The 12,988-nt window shown below is 42.0% G+C and overlaps 1 protein-coding gene across 5 annotated transcripts in view; it reads left to right on the top strand.

Annotated features, from left to right (window-relative positions):
• Positions 1-12,988, top strand: part of col7a1 (collagen, type VII, alpha 1) — a 67,682-nt gene that overhangs the window by 40,275 nt on the left and 14,419 nt on the right. For 4 of the 5 annotated variants that reach the window (XM_061831828.1, XM_061831826.1, XM_061831824.1 and 1 more), the window contains 20 exons: positions 555-620; positions 1,585-1,620; positions 1,679-1,714; positions 1,804-1,851; positions 1,933-1,968; positions 2,698-2,823; positions 2,897-3,106; positions 3,172-3,207; positions 3,359-3,403; positions 3,467-3,583; positions 3,683-3,754; positions 3,900-3,944; positions 4,724-4,759; positions 7,262-7,297; positions 8,833-8,877; positions 9,003-9,035; positions 9,140-9,202; positions 9,318-9,353; positions 9,847-9,927; positions 10,041-10,109. In XM_061831828.1, coding sequence (XP_061687812.1) covers positions 555-620; positions 1,585-1,620; positions 1,679-1,714; positions 1,804-1,851; positions 1,933-1,968; positions 2,698-2,823; positions 2,897-3,106; positions 3,172-3,207; positions 3,359-3,403; positions 3,467-3,583; positions 3,683-3,754; positions 3,900-3,944; positions 4,724-4,759; positions 7,262-7,297; positions 8,833-8,877; positions 9,003-9,035; positions 9,140-9,202; positions 9,318-9,353; positions 9,847-9,927; positions 10,041-10,109 — 1,272 coding nt within the window. The remainder of the gene's footprint in view (positions 1-554; positions 621-1,584; positions 1,621-1,678; positions 1,715-1,803; positions 1,852-1,932; positions 1,969-2,697; positions 2,824-2,896; positions 3,107-3,171; positions 3,208-3,358; positions 3,404-3,466; positions 3,584-3,682; positions 3,755-3,899; positions 3,945-4,723; positions 4,760-7,261; positions 7,298-8,832; positions 8,878-9,002; positions 9,036-9,139; positions 9,203-9,317; positions 9,354-9,846; positions 9,928-10,040; positions 10,110-12,988) is intronic. The other variant, XM_061831827.1, reaches the window with a different exon arrangement.

The raw sequence follows: 12,988 nt of genomic DNA, 5'->3' as shown, positions 1-12,988 counted from the left end.
GCCTTGGGATGGCCACTCCAAGACATTAAATTTATTATCCTCAAGCCACTTTTTAACCATTTTGGCAATATGCTTTGGGTCATTGTCTATTTGGAAGACCCATTTGCACCCAAGTTAGAGCCTCCTGGCTGATGTCTTGACGTTGCCTTAATATCTCCATGTAATGTTCTTTCTTCATGATGTCAGTTTTATGAAGCGCTCCAGTTCTTTCGAGTTTTTGTGTATGTAAATGTTTGACCTCCCCAAAAATAATACGAAATTATCTCAGAAATTCTCACTCTCTTGATTTTGGTATTTAAAAAAAATAATAATTTGGTTGAACCTGACTGATGTGAAACAGGAGAGCTTTAGTCTGATTTGACTTCAGACAGTGAGACACAAAAATGAAATGTGTTTTTGGCTTCCACTGTTGTAGTGTGTGTGTGTGTATGTGTATATATATATATATGGAGCAACACAGGGGTTGACAGTTTCTTACTATTTGCACACAGTATCTAAGTAAATGTTAAGTTCACAATGTCGTTACTAATCTATGCACTGCACATGTCAATCAGGTTGTCTATGTCAAAGGACTCGAAGCAGCAGCGATCCCAGGCCCCCAAGGCCCCCCAGGAACACCTGTGAGTCGGCAACCAATTGCATTTCAACATCGGCGATAACGCTCTTAAAACGTTCACTGCAAATTAACAAACACACATCACTGCTCTTACTGCAGTGCGCTTGCTGTGTGAGGAATAATCTGGACCCCTAAGGGGGTCCGGGTCATTATGTGGTAAGCAATTGTTCACTGTAGCCTTAATCGTTTATGCTATACAGACATGCAGGGTGCGGTTTTGTGTATTTCTCTCCTCTATAGACATCTCTTGTGTGGTCGTGTTATCCCCAGCCACATCGCCCTGGCACATGTAGCTGCAGCGATGTGTATTTTATCTAATCGGTCTCTGTATGCGCTTGCTTCCTTCCCACAGTCTTATCTGCTCATGTTCTTTTGCCTCCACACTGGAGACAGCCAAGGCTGGGGGAGTTATATTATGCTGTCCTATTCTCACGGAACACCTCAAGGGAATCTTGTAAAAAATGCATAGATGTTCACTTTTTCAAGGGCAGGTCGTTTAGATTTGGTGATCAAAAGTCACTCTGACCTCAGATGCCATCTTTTTTTTCCTCCCCCCTGAACACAATAACTCAGGAAAGCCGAGAGGGAATTTTATTAAATCTGGCACAAATATCCACTTAAGCTAATTACATTTGTGGTCAAAGATCACTTTGACCTGACAAATCTTCTTTTGGCTGTATCTTAAGAATTCACCCACTGATTAGAAGAGGATTTTACATAAACAGAAAAGTGTACCACTTTGACATGATTAAGCAGCATTGCTTGAAATCTACAAAGTGAAATTTCAAGTGATGTCATGACTTTTTCATAACTTAAGAGCACAAGGTGCACAATTATTTGACTTTTTTTTTTTTTTTTATTATTTGCTCAAAGTCTCCATATACATGTTGGTGCCTCCCTTGAGCAGGACCTAAAGTGCATTCAGCTAATCATAAGCCCGTAATTCTCATTCTCCTCTTGTCCTTCAGGGTGTACCTGGGATTCCTGGAGCTGTGGGTGCTCGGGTAAGTTGTCCTCATTTGCCCTTTAGCTTGCCGTTGGCGTCAACTTTTTTTGTTCCAGGGTGAGCGAGGTCCACCTGGTCTGAAAGGCGAAACAGTAAGTTCAACTTTTTCATCAGTTAGAGTGAATTTGGGATTTTAGTGAGTTTGTTTCTTGCATTGATCCTGGGGTGCTTCTATTTCTAGGGGGACCCAGGAGAGGACGGAGCACCTGGCAAACCTGGAACGGCAGTGGTAACACACCCGCATTTGTATTTAAATGAGTCTGCAGTGTGTCTACAAAAGTCGGGTAAATTTTTCGGTTTTGATTACCAGGATGTGCAGAGGGCCCTGGCGAACTTCGGAATTCAGGTATGTGAACACATTGTGACGGAGATCAATTTTGCTTCGATCCAGTTTTCTTCTCCTTTCTTCGTGAAGAAAATTAGATTCAAACCCGCCACTTCTGTCTGAGACAGACATTCTACCCACATGTATCACCATACTGGCCATTAACAAAACTATTAAGGTGGCAACTATGAAATATTATCCTTAATTATGAGTGATAATAAATTAGATTCGTAATAAAACATCTGTTGAACGGTGCTTTGTCGTGTCAAACAGATTGTGTGTGTGCAAACAGCTCTTCAATCCCATTAAGTTGGGTTGGCTGAGTTTTAATGGTCAATAAGAAAATGAAAAATGGGATGCACAGGATGCAAAGTGATTGAACTCAGCTTGTTGTCGTGGACCAAAATTGGCCATTGATGAGTGTCATAACTCAACATATCTTTTTCGTGACACAAAACCTCAACTGCTGCTCCGTTCTTGACATCGCACACAAAATCTCTTTCTGTGAGCAAAATGGCACTATTCTGAGCTTTTTCACCAATAGTCATCTCAAAATGTGCTTTTAAAGCACTCCGCCGCCTTAAATTGTTTCTGAACTCAACACCAGAAAAATTGCACAAAGGAGACTGATTACAAGCAATTTTCAAGCTGCTGGAATGGAATGGAAAGGACTGGTTGAAATCATTTCACAGTCCGGCACCTGTGGCAGACGCTGTCATGGCCTTTTGTGGTGTTCTGCTGTCGATGCAGGTGTCTGACCTGAAGGCGGTTGTGGACAGCAAAGACACCGCCGTGACTTCTCCAGTAGTGAGGGCAGAGAAAGGTGAAAAAGGAAACCGAGGGGAAGCGGGTCTCAGAGGAGCGCCTGGTGCAGACGTAAGTGCAGATAATGGTTTATAACCGAGCGAGATCCGAGCAAATGTTTATTTTCCACCCATCGAAACACCAGGGGTCACGTGGCTTTCCGGGGGACAGAGGGCCAAAGGGCGAACAAGGCGAGAGAGGTCCGATAGGAACACCGGGCCCTCCGGGCAGAGCCATTGGGGAGCTCGGGCCTGTGGGACCTCCGGGGACAGCGGGAGAGCCTGGAAAGCCAGGAATTCCAGGGGTTCCGGGGCGGGCTGGAGAACTCGGAGAGGCTGGGAGACCGGGGGAGAAAGTAAGGAAGAACACTGTGTGTAAGAATCAAGATGATTCTACTAATATTTCACATTTGTGTTTCAGGGTGAAAGAGGAGACAAAGGAGATAGAGGTGATACTGTGAGTAGAGTAAATTGATTGATCTGACTTCCATGCAACATCACACTGCAGGGACTCTTAAGAGTGACAGTTTATATATGACATGACATTAAAAAAATACTTACTACTTTTAAATCTCACTAATAATTTGACAATGTTTTCTCCTCATCAGGGTCAACTGGGACTTACGGGGCTGCCTGGTCCAGCGGGTCAAAAGGTGACGACGTAACACTGTAGAACAACAGTGAACAACTATCTAACCATTTTTTTTTCCCAACAGGGTGAATCTGCTGACTCAGTACTAATTGGTGCACCTGGCACCAGAGGCCCTCCTGGTCTTGTGGGACCTAAAGGAGACTCTGGTGCTCCTGGGCCACCCGGAGCCAAAGGTGACCGGGTAAGATTTACATACGGAAGAAAGAAATGCCGCGTCATGTTGTTCCACAACTCATCGGGGCTCGTCTCTCTCTAATTGCTGCGTCATCCGGACTCGAAGGGATTTGAAGGACCTCGTGGGGAGAAAGGGTCCAGAGGCGAGTCTGGGGAGAAGGGACATCATGGTGCACAGGTGACTTGCCTTCCATGTTTCATTCTTGTTCTCAGACATTTTTAAGTGCAACAGTCAACCTCTTTTTGTTTTTCACTGTATACATGAAATTATGTTTTTCTTCTTTATTTACATATTAGGAGTGATCGTTGTATTTTCATTTCAGGGAGTAGCAGGAGAACCTGGTAAACCCGGTCAGGATGGTAAACCGGTAAGCATTGAAGGAGCCGATATCTAGTTGAAATAATTTTTGCTTTTGATTTGTTTTTACACTAAAGCAGACTCACAGTTTTAGTTATATTAAGAACAAAAATGTCATTTAAAAATGTGTACAGTGCCACATACAGTGTTTTTAAATGTAACTACTTTGTGCTTATATTGTCAAAGTGCCCTTTGGAGCACCCTGTTAAGAAAGTAACATGACAACTACAAGCGCATCAATAAATTGAGTAAAATTGAAATATCACGATTGCATGAACTATGGGCCAGAAGTAAGATCCAAACTGTAGCGAATACAGTCTTTCTATGAAAACCCATAAACAATTAAAAATAATGAAAAACCGTAAGTTGCATATCAGTATTGTCATAAAAAAGTACACCCAGTAATATATCACTACCTGTCTGCAAGCCATCCATGATGAATTCAGTTCCCATATTTGGGTCCTGACTTGCCAAGTTAAAGTGAAGCACTCAAGCGTAACATGATTTTGATTGCCGACTCTAGTGCGGATGCTACCATATAAGCACATCTGTTACCATAAAAAGAAATTGCCGCGTTTGCGTTTATTACATTGTCTTCTTTTTAGAATTTGTGTTAACTCGTAAAAAAAGAGAATTGTACTTTCCTTGTTTGCACTCTAAAACCCGTGGACACATCAAAGTCTCCTAGCACTCGAATGAGAACTCCAAGTTCAACTCCAGTGTGTTTGCCGAGCTCTGAAAGTCACTTCTTAATAGCCCATGTTTTTCATTCACTCTGTGCTGGACTAGGGTCCAATGGGGCTGGCTGGTCCTCGAGGCCTCCCGGTGAGTAAACCCAGTGAACAGATCGGCTGTGTACAACTTGATACTGGAGCTGGCTTTTCCTGGACTCGGGCTGAAGCTCATGAAACATGTTGAAGATGCACGGCAAACAGCTCACTGTCATTTTTCGTCCTCCACCTGTTTCCAAATTCTGGTGTTTGCTGGTGTAACCGTCTTGTCTAAGCATCTTTCATCTGTCCTTCATCCTTTCCACGGCCAGTATTTTATTGTTGTTGTTGTTTTTAATCGCTGGGTTGTTTATTTGAGCTCTAGAGTCCAGTGACTTTTTAATTTTAATAATACTACTATAAAACTAAAAGGAAGCACTAAAATAAAGTCAAATATCATAAGATTCAATTGTTACACTGCTACCTATTGACATTTAAATACATCATGATGTATTATTGACATTGTAGTCAGTCCGTTGGAGATGGAACGAAAATACATCTTATAGCACGACGGCCAGAGTTTTGTCCGATACCGTTAAACATTTAGAAGGTGATAATAAACGGAGGTATGTGGAAAAATGAGAGACTCTTGGCATATAGAAGCCATATTTAATGCCAAAGTAGCCGATAAGAATTTGGACTATTGACCCACTTCCGCTTGTCTTGGACAACTCGATCTACACATGGATCTGGTGAGGTTGAGATCTACACGGAAAAGTTTGAAAGCGTAGAAAAGTCTGGACGCAATCCAATCCTTTGTTGCCAGATCTGTTCTCAATCAAGAATAAATCCCATATAGTAATGCAGCCACTTGGATTTTTTAATACATATACCAATATTTAAATAAATGACGCATGGTTTTACACAAACTCGCATTCATTAACTATGATTTGAAAAAAAAGACAAGCCGGCTCCTCCGTACATGAAACGTGTCGCACCCATATGTTAAACTTTGGTAGACTTCTCCGTGACAGACGTTTTTTTTTTTTTTTAAATATGCATTGTTCTCAAATGAGTCCAATGCATATTTTAAAAAAGAAAATAAACCATTAGGATAAGCTTCAGCCCCCGTACACGAAAGCGTGTTGTGGCCACACGTTAACCTACATAAACCTCTGTATGACCGACTGTTTATTTTCTAGGTTTATTTTATTTTTAAAAAACGGCTGTCGGGGAGAGGTTTACCGAAGATTAACATGTGGCTGCAACATGCTTCCATGTACGTTGGAGGATGACTCCCTGTCATTTTTTTTTAAATGCATTGTTCTCAAATGAGACAATTTGGCATTATATATACTTTGCGATAATTTGAGATTGAGAAGAATAATTCATACCTGAAGTGACGCGATCGCTACTCTGTCATGTGTATTTGGTTGGGCACCATCCATCACGTTTAATTGCCGGAATTCATTGATATTTTCTGATCTTTTCAGCTTGTATTCCATAGAATGATCTTTTTGAATATCTGTCTTGTCTGTTGTAACGACCAACAGCACAACAAGTCTCCGGCATTGTGTATATCCTGCTCCGGTTCAATGTCCCCCACAATGTCGAGCAGCTCATTTTGACCGGCAATATGGCGCCGTGAAAATGGTGACGTCACGTGCACGAGCTCTATATTGATCTTTGGAAATGTGTAATTAGATCGAGCGGATAATGACAATCAAGGACATAACATTGGGCATTGGGAACGTATGCCAGCATTCAACATAACGTATTTGCTCTCAGTACTACGTTTATTTCTCATCAGCAGCCTTAGTTGGGCTATTTTTGTTTAATTTCTTCTTCTCGATAGCACTTTTCCAACTTGCACGATGGTGTACCAATGAGTTCCAAGATTTCCCATCTATACAACAAGACTTTGTATCCTCCCTGGGGAATCTAGACATAGTTATTAGTGAGCCATGCGCATCGTGTTCCTGGTAGACAGATTTCACACTTTAATCTTTCCATTTGTATTGAAAGTAGCTCAGAAAGTGAGGGGTTCTTCTTGAAATATTAATACAGACCGCTGCTCCCAAAGGCATTGATGTCCAATTCAGCGATGGTGAAGTTGGATTTCTTTTGTGTGTGTAAAACAGCACAGATTTTATTGGAGGAGTTGAAATGGAAGTCCGCTCACATCCATTCTTGCCGGGATTCTGTGTCATTGTGGGTTTGGGGCGTTTGCTTCAATTTGGGAGCAGTCCAAATAGTGCTGTTGTCACTCGGCTCTGCTAATTGTGCATGCAGCTGAGTTTGCTCTTGGCTTTTCCCGTTGCAGCACTCCAAAGCTTATCTATGAGTGTTTGTTTGTTTGTTGACATTGTTCATCTTCTGCTTTAGCCTGCCTGTTGTAACCCAGATATGTGCATGACTTAAATCATTACCATTAAAATCTTTTTTTATTCGTGCTAGTGTATTACATGTTGTACCAAATCATACATCTCTTGAGAAAACTCTTCACTGCTTTCAACATTAAAATTCTGTTCTCATTTTATAAGCCATCATTTTCAGTCAGTGGTTTTTGAGTATTTCATGTTGCACGCAGTGTTCTTGACTTGTATTTCACTCACAGGGAAACCCAGGAGAACCTGGCATCAGGGGATTAACTGTAAGAATGACACAAACACACGCACACAAACCAACGCTAAATGTCTGTGGTGATTCTTAGTTATTCAGGTCATTGTCATTTTTGCAAAGGTTGAATGGAGGCAACTGAACTCCTTGTTTGTTTCAAGACATTTCTTCTTTAATCAAAAAGGCTTTTGAAGTTTTACATGTTAATGCACCTTTCCGATGGCGATCGTAAGCTCCACCCCCTTAGCCATTTCCTACAAGCTTTCAAAATGGCGATTGAACAGAACATGTTCGAAGTCGATTCTCTATCATGTATTCCAGACAATATTGGGGTATGTTTTTTTGCCAAATGCGTCAGACTTGTCCAAGAGAGTTCTACAGAGAGGGCTCAACTATTTCATGCAAGGATATGTACACGGAATTAAGATTTTGGACGGAGCAGGACGCAATGACAGAGTTAAAACAAAATGTTGGCGATCGATGCAAAAAAAGTTTGACGCCTCGCAAACTTCATATTGAAATCCAACAGGATAAAATAGTGGAATCATACAGCGCATATAAAGCAGGGTGAGTACTTTTTACTTGGAAAGATCACGAGTAATATCATTGTAGTCTTTAGAAGTGAGTGGTGTATTCATTTGACTCGGCTCGTAATGGAACCCAGTGCTCTGTCTTAAAAGTCCGATGTGATACAAATAGACAGATCATTTCTCTTGCATGACATGGCGCATTTACGCATCACTAACCCGACTGTTCAGCATAAAACATTCCACACTTCATTCAGCAGGTCAGCGATACACTAACAAAGTGAAAGTTGTTCTCCTGCAATGTATAAAGCACTGATAATGATTAAATCAAACTCAGAGAAGATACTTCTGCCTCACTTACCTTCGAACATACAGCCTTGTGTTTGTTGATGTTGTCCACATTTAATTATGCGTGCGGTCCTTCCAAGATCCTTAATCCATCGTAGACACTTCGTCAACTGTGTTTTAGGTTTTGGAAATTGAATTAAGGCATTAAGGCCCCTTATAACCTAGTCGGATATCTTTCATCAGAATTGAACGTTCCCCAAGCGCATGTGAGGACCTTTTTCTTCGTAACATTAGCTTTTGCCAAGCGCACGCTACTGACAACCAGCATTCCTTGTGGTACAATGTGGCGTGAGGTGCATCTCAAGCCAGAGGTTAAGACAATGCGGCTATCTGATTTGCTGTTATTGTACTAGTGATTGACAGGTCGAAAAGTTCCATCTCCCTACATTTGCCTCTTTTTTTTTTTTGGGAGGGGGGGGGGGGGGCAAAATAGTGGTGGTGGTGGTGTTGTTGCCTGGCATGATTGGTGAATGACTGGTTAAAACCAGCATCCCAATCGTAGATAACCGGTAGATGTGCCAAGCTGTATTATGACGAGCCTCAGGGCAAAAGCAAATTCCCCATTTAAAATTTCGATCTGAAGAAGCCTTTTGGGTTAGTGGTGAAACATATTCAACATACAGAAAGAATTCAGCTGCCTTGATTCAACCTTTCTGAAGCAACATTTAATGTTTGCTTTTTCTGTTTCTATCAGGGCTCCATTGGTCCAAATGGACTTCCTGGTCCACCAGGTATGAAGGTAACCGCACTTTTTTTCCCCCGAATTAACGGCTTGAAATGCAAACAAAATTTGTTTTCTGATATAATATTTATTTTATTTCTTACTGAGCAAAGTCATAAAATAATGTGAAATGTGTTCCACAGGGTAGTCAAGGAGAAGCAGGTGTTGGTGTTCAGGTAAAGTGCAAATATTTTCCTTTTTTGGCGATTTAATTTCAATCTCCCTGTGGCACCCATATAACAATCCAGAGTTCTAGTGAGCGTTATCTGCTTCCTTGCAGGGTCCTCCTGGTGCCCAAGGCAGCACAGGATTGCCGGGAAACCCAGGCCCTCCAGGAGCTATCGTAAGTGTTTCCTATCAACGACGCTGCCGCTCCAAGTAAAACCCCCGCATCCTTCCTCATGAAATGCTCTGAAAATCTCATTTTGTCATACTGCTGTATTTATTTCCTTCTGCAGGGTCCACAGGGGCCTCCGGGCTTGTCGGGGCAGCTTGTAAGTATGCAGCGTTGTTGAGTACGTTGCTCCTGCGTTGTGTTATTTAGTGATTAAATAATGTATTGTTCATAAACCCTTCTAAGTAATTAGACCTACGTGTACTGTAGAAGCCATTAATAATGTTCTTGTATCACGTTTGGTTTCATTCGCAGATAATCTCACAGCATGAATTACAATTATTAAAAGACATTTACAATAAGTAGCTGTACTTATTTAGAATGTGTTACTGCTACAATTTATTCCTGGATTGGACAGCCAACTACAATTCTCCGTGAATAAAATAAAATCCACTTTTTTTTCTGCTAACCAAAATCATCTTAATCAATTTATGAACGACTCAGGGTCACATCTAGTCTCCTGATACAGATTAAGTGCAACACAATTTTTCGGGTTAGTTCCTGTCTGTGTAGATGAAGTTAAAATTTGTTTTCATTTTTTTTTCTTCTAAAAGCAACTTTTCTAATTGACTGAAATATGTGGCACCTCTCAGGGAGAAGCAGGAAAACCTGGGGTACCTGGAAGAGATGGAGTAACTGGGAAAGATGGGTTACCTGGATTGCCAGGGAAGCAGGTTTGTTTCTTTGTTTGCGGCCGTGTGTGTGCATCACACTTTCTTATTTTAAGATGTGTATGTGTGCTTGTGTCATTTTTTTATCTCCTAAACAATTCTCACTTGTTCCTCAGGGCATTGCTGGCCCCCCAGGTCAGCCAGGCTTTAAGGGAGAGCAGGGAGACAGCGGTCCTCCAGGGAAGGTGACGATGCGTTCCAATATTTTGTGTTCTCAGGTTAGATTGGGAAAGATCCAAGTCATAAAATAACAACTAAGCACTACTGTTAAGTCTGATCCTGCAGCGATTACTTTTTATTTGAGGCACAGCGCTTTGTGGTCTTCCTTTAGGCGGCCTTTTCCCTAGCTACTGTTGTTTGTCAAATTGATGAAGGGGATGATGATGATGATGATGATGATGACCATGAGTCAACCCTCTGTTTTCTTTTGAAGTTCCCACGGTTCAGCTACACTGTGCTGTGCACAAAGTACTTCCCTTACCATTACATTTTCTGATAAACCGCGTACCGAGCGCAGGGCTGAATTCAGGCTCTTGATACAGGGTACTGCATATTTACATGCATGAAAGTAAGACTTCAGACATACATTTTTTAAGTCTAAAATTTGGTTATGTTCATGTTTTATCCAGTTTTCCTCACTATAAAACGCACCTAAGAGCCTTTAATTTTCTCAAAACCTGACAGTGCGCCTTATATATGGATCAATATTGACCCTTTAACGGATGCATAAAGTAACCCCAGCCTCTACTGTAGCGTCTATTCTATGCACCTTATAATGGGGTGCGGCCTTATATATGAAAAAAGCTTTAAAATAGGCCAGTCACTGAAGGTGCGCCCTATAGTGCGGAAAATACGGTATTTAAACACCACACACCCTATCATAAGTGAAATCAGTGAAATTGATTTCATGAAATGTTTGACCAAAAAAAAAAACCTCAAACACCATCTCTTTGGCAAAAAAATACTAAGGTTAATTAACATTACTACACATTTTGTTATTACTGGAGGATTCTTTATTATCCATATGATTGTTCATCATGTTTGTACAAGCAGTAGTTTTTTGTTTTTAACGTTCAAAAACAGATTTTAGATTTTTATTTATTTTAAATAAGGATATAGTTGGGGGCGGCACAGTGGATCAGTTGGTAAAGCGGTGGCCTCACAGTTCTGAGGACCCAGGTTCAATCCCGGCCCGCCTGTTTTGAGTTTGCATGTTCTCCCCGTGCCTGCGTGGGTTTTCTCCGGCCACTCCGGTTTCCTCCTTCATCCCAATGACGTGCAACATTAATTGGACACTCTAAATTGCCCCTAGGTATGATTGCGAGTGCGGCTGTTTGTCTCTATGTGCACTGAGATTGGCTGGCAACCACTTCAGGGTGTGCACCGCCTCCTGCCCGTTGACAGCAGGGATAGACTCCAGCACTCCCTGCGACCCTCGTGAGGATAAGCAGCAAAGAAAATGGATGGATGGATTTAGTTGGAATAAGGATTTTGTTAGTTGTCAACATTACTTCGTGGCACCGTTGGCAAGTTTGCTTCATGGTGTTTAGTGAGGCAAAGCCACTTATTGGTGAAATGAAATGACACCAGAAAACTGGCGACAATCCCATCGGTGTCCCAGTAATGTGTCACCACTATCATCTGTAATAGGCAATGCACCTGCACCTGCGTCCCTCAAACACTCCCAACAATTACTAGTGGGAAGTGCAGTAAACCTTTTGACCTGGCACTGGTCTTTAGGGCATACCAAAATATCTGCCTACCGCTAAACAGGCTCTTGTGTTTTCATATGTAAAGGTAGACTAATCTCTTTCAGAGCGCAAATAATTCCCACCGGTGAACTATATTGTGCATTCAGCTCGGTGGTTTTGTTTGTTTTTTCCTTTACTTGCTGCATCCGAAAACAAACCGATGAGCCACGAGCGTGAAGTTCAGCATCAGCTTTGCCGCCGTTCATGGATAATTGGCCCTGCCACTAATGAGGATTTCTCGACGGCCAATAGAAATTTGGCTCGTGTCATAAGCTGCCTTGCATTGTGAGACCAAAACACAAATCTTGCAGCAGATGCCATGCAAACAATACATCTGGTTGCTCTGAAAGTCTTTTCCCCTGCCAAACATGTACTTTTCTCTCCCACCTGGCGCATTCTCTTTGCCTGCTAATGTCCCAAGTACAGACTCGTCGGTATTCAGTTAACCTGCAAAGCACATTACACACCACCTTCACTCAGCCACAATTCTTCACACTTTTATGCCTTTGAAATTGAAAGCTGACTCTGGGGAACGGTCGCCTTGCTCTGCTCTTCACATTCTGCATTTAAATGGCTGCCGACAGCTTTTGGGAGATCGTATCGAGCCTGTTCTAATTCTGTCATCAAGCCGAATGAAAATGACAGTCAAGGTCACAGACGTTGACATATATCGTACAAGTCTGCGGGAATATATATATAAGCGTTCTCCATCCTCGGGTTTTCATTTGGCCTGACGTGAATCAACAAAAAAAATCAACGCCTGGTATTTCTTTCGATGTGAGGGAGTGTCTTAGGGGCGCATGCATCTGGTTGTGAAATGACTCACACCAAAGTATTCCACAGTCATCATTTTGCTCAAAGGCCGGAGTGATTGATTCCCCTCTGCGTGAGCCCCGAGCCATCAAACATCAAAGCCTGCAGCATTGCCGGACGCACTCGAGGCAACTTGAGAGCACTTTGGCAGACTTCATCATGCATGCGGTGGCACATAATTGATGTTAATTTGCAACTGCAGGGTTTTCTGAGGTCTTTAATATGAAATTGCTTGCTTGCTTGCTAGAACTTGTAAAAAGTTTGTCTGGCACTTAAGCATCTATTTTCACCCCAATTCAATGCAAATAAGTAGGCGGAGCAGTTGTTTTGGGCTTCATTTTTATAGCCCTTTTCTAACTTTACGATATTTTAAAAGACTGTTTCCGCATTCAGCTGCTTATGATGCACCAGGAGGAGCAACTGGGAGTTCAGTATCTTGCTCAGGGACACTTGGGCACGGTCACATGGGGCCGAAGATTAAAGACACAACCTTTGGGGTG

This window comes from Syngnathoides biaculeatus, chromosome 10, assembly GCF_019802595.1.
Source record: "Syngnathoides biaculeatus isolate LvHL_M chromosome 10, ASM1980259v1, whole genome shotgun sequence".
Classification (NCBI taxonomy): Eukaryota; Metazoa; Chordata; class Actinopteri; order Syngnathiformes; family Syngnathidae; genus Syngnathoides; species Syngnathoides biaculeatus.
The sequence above is the reverse complement of the archived record's forward strand: the minus strand, read 5'-3'. Positions and strand labels throughout refer to the sequence as shown.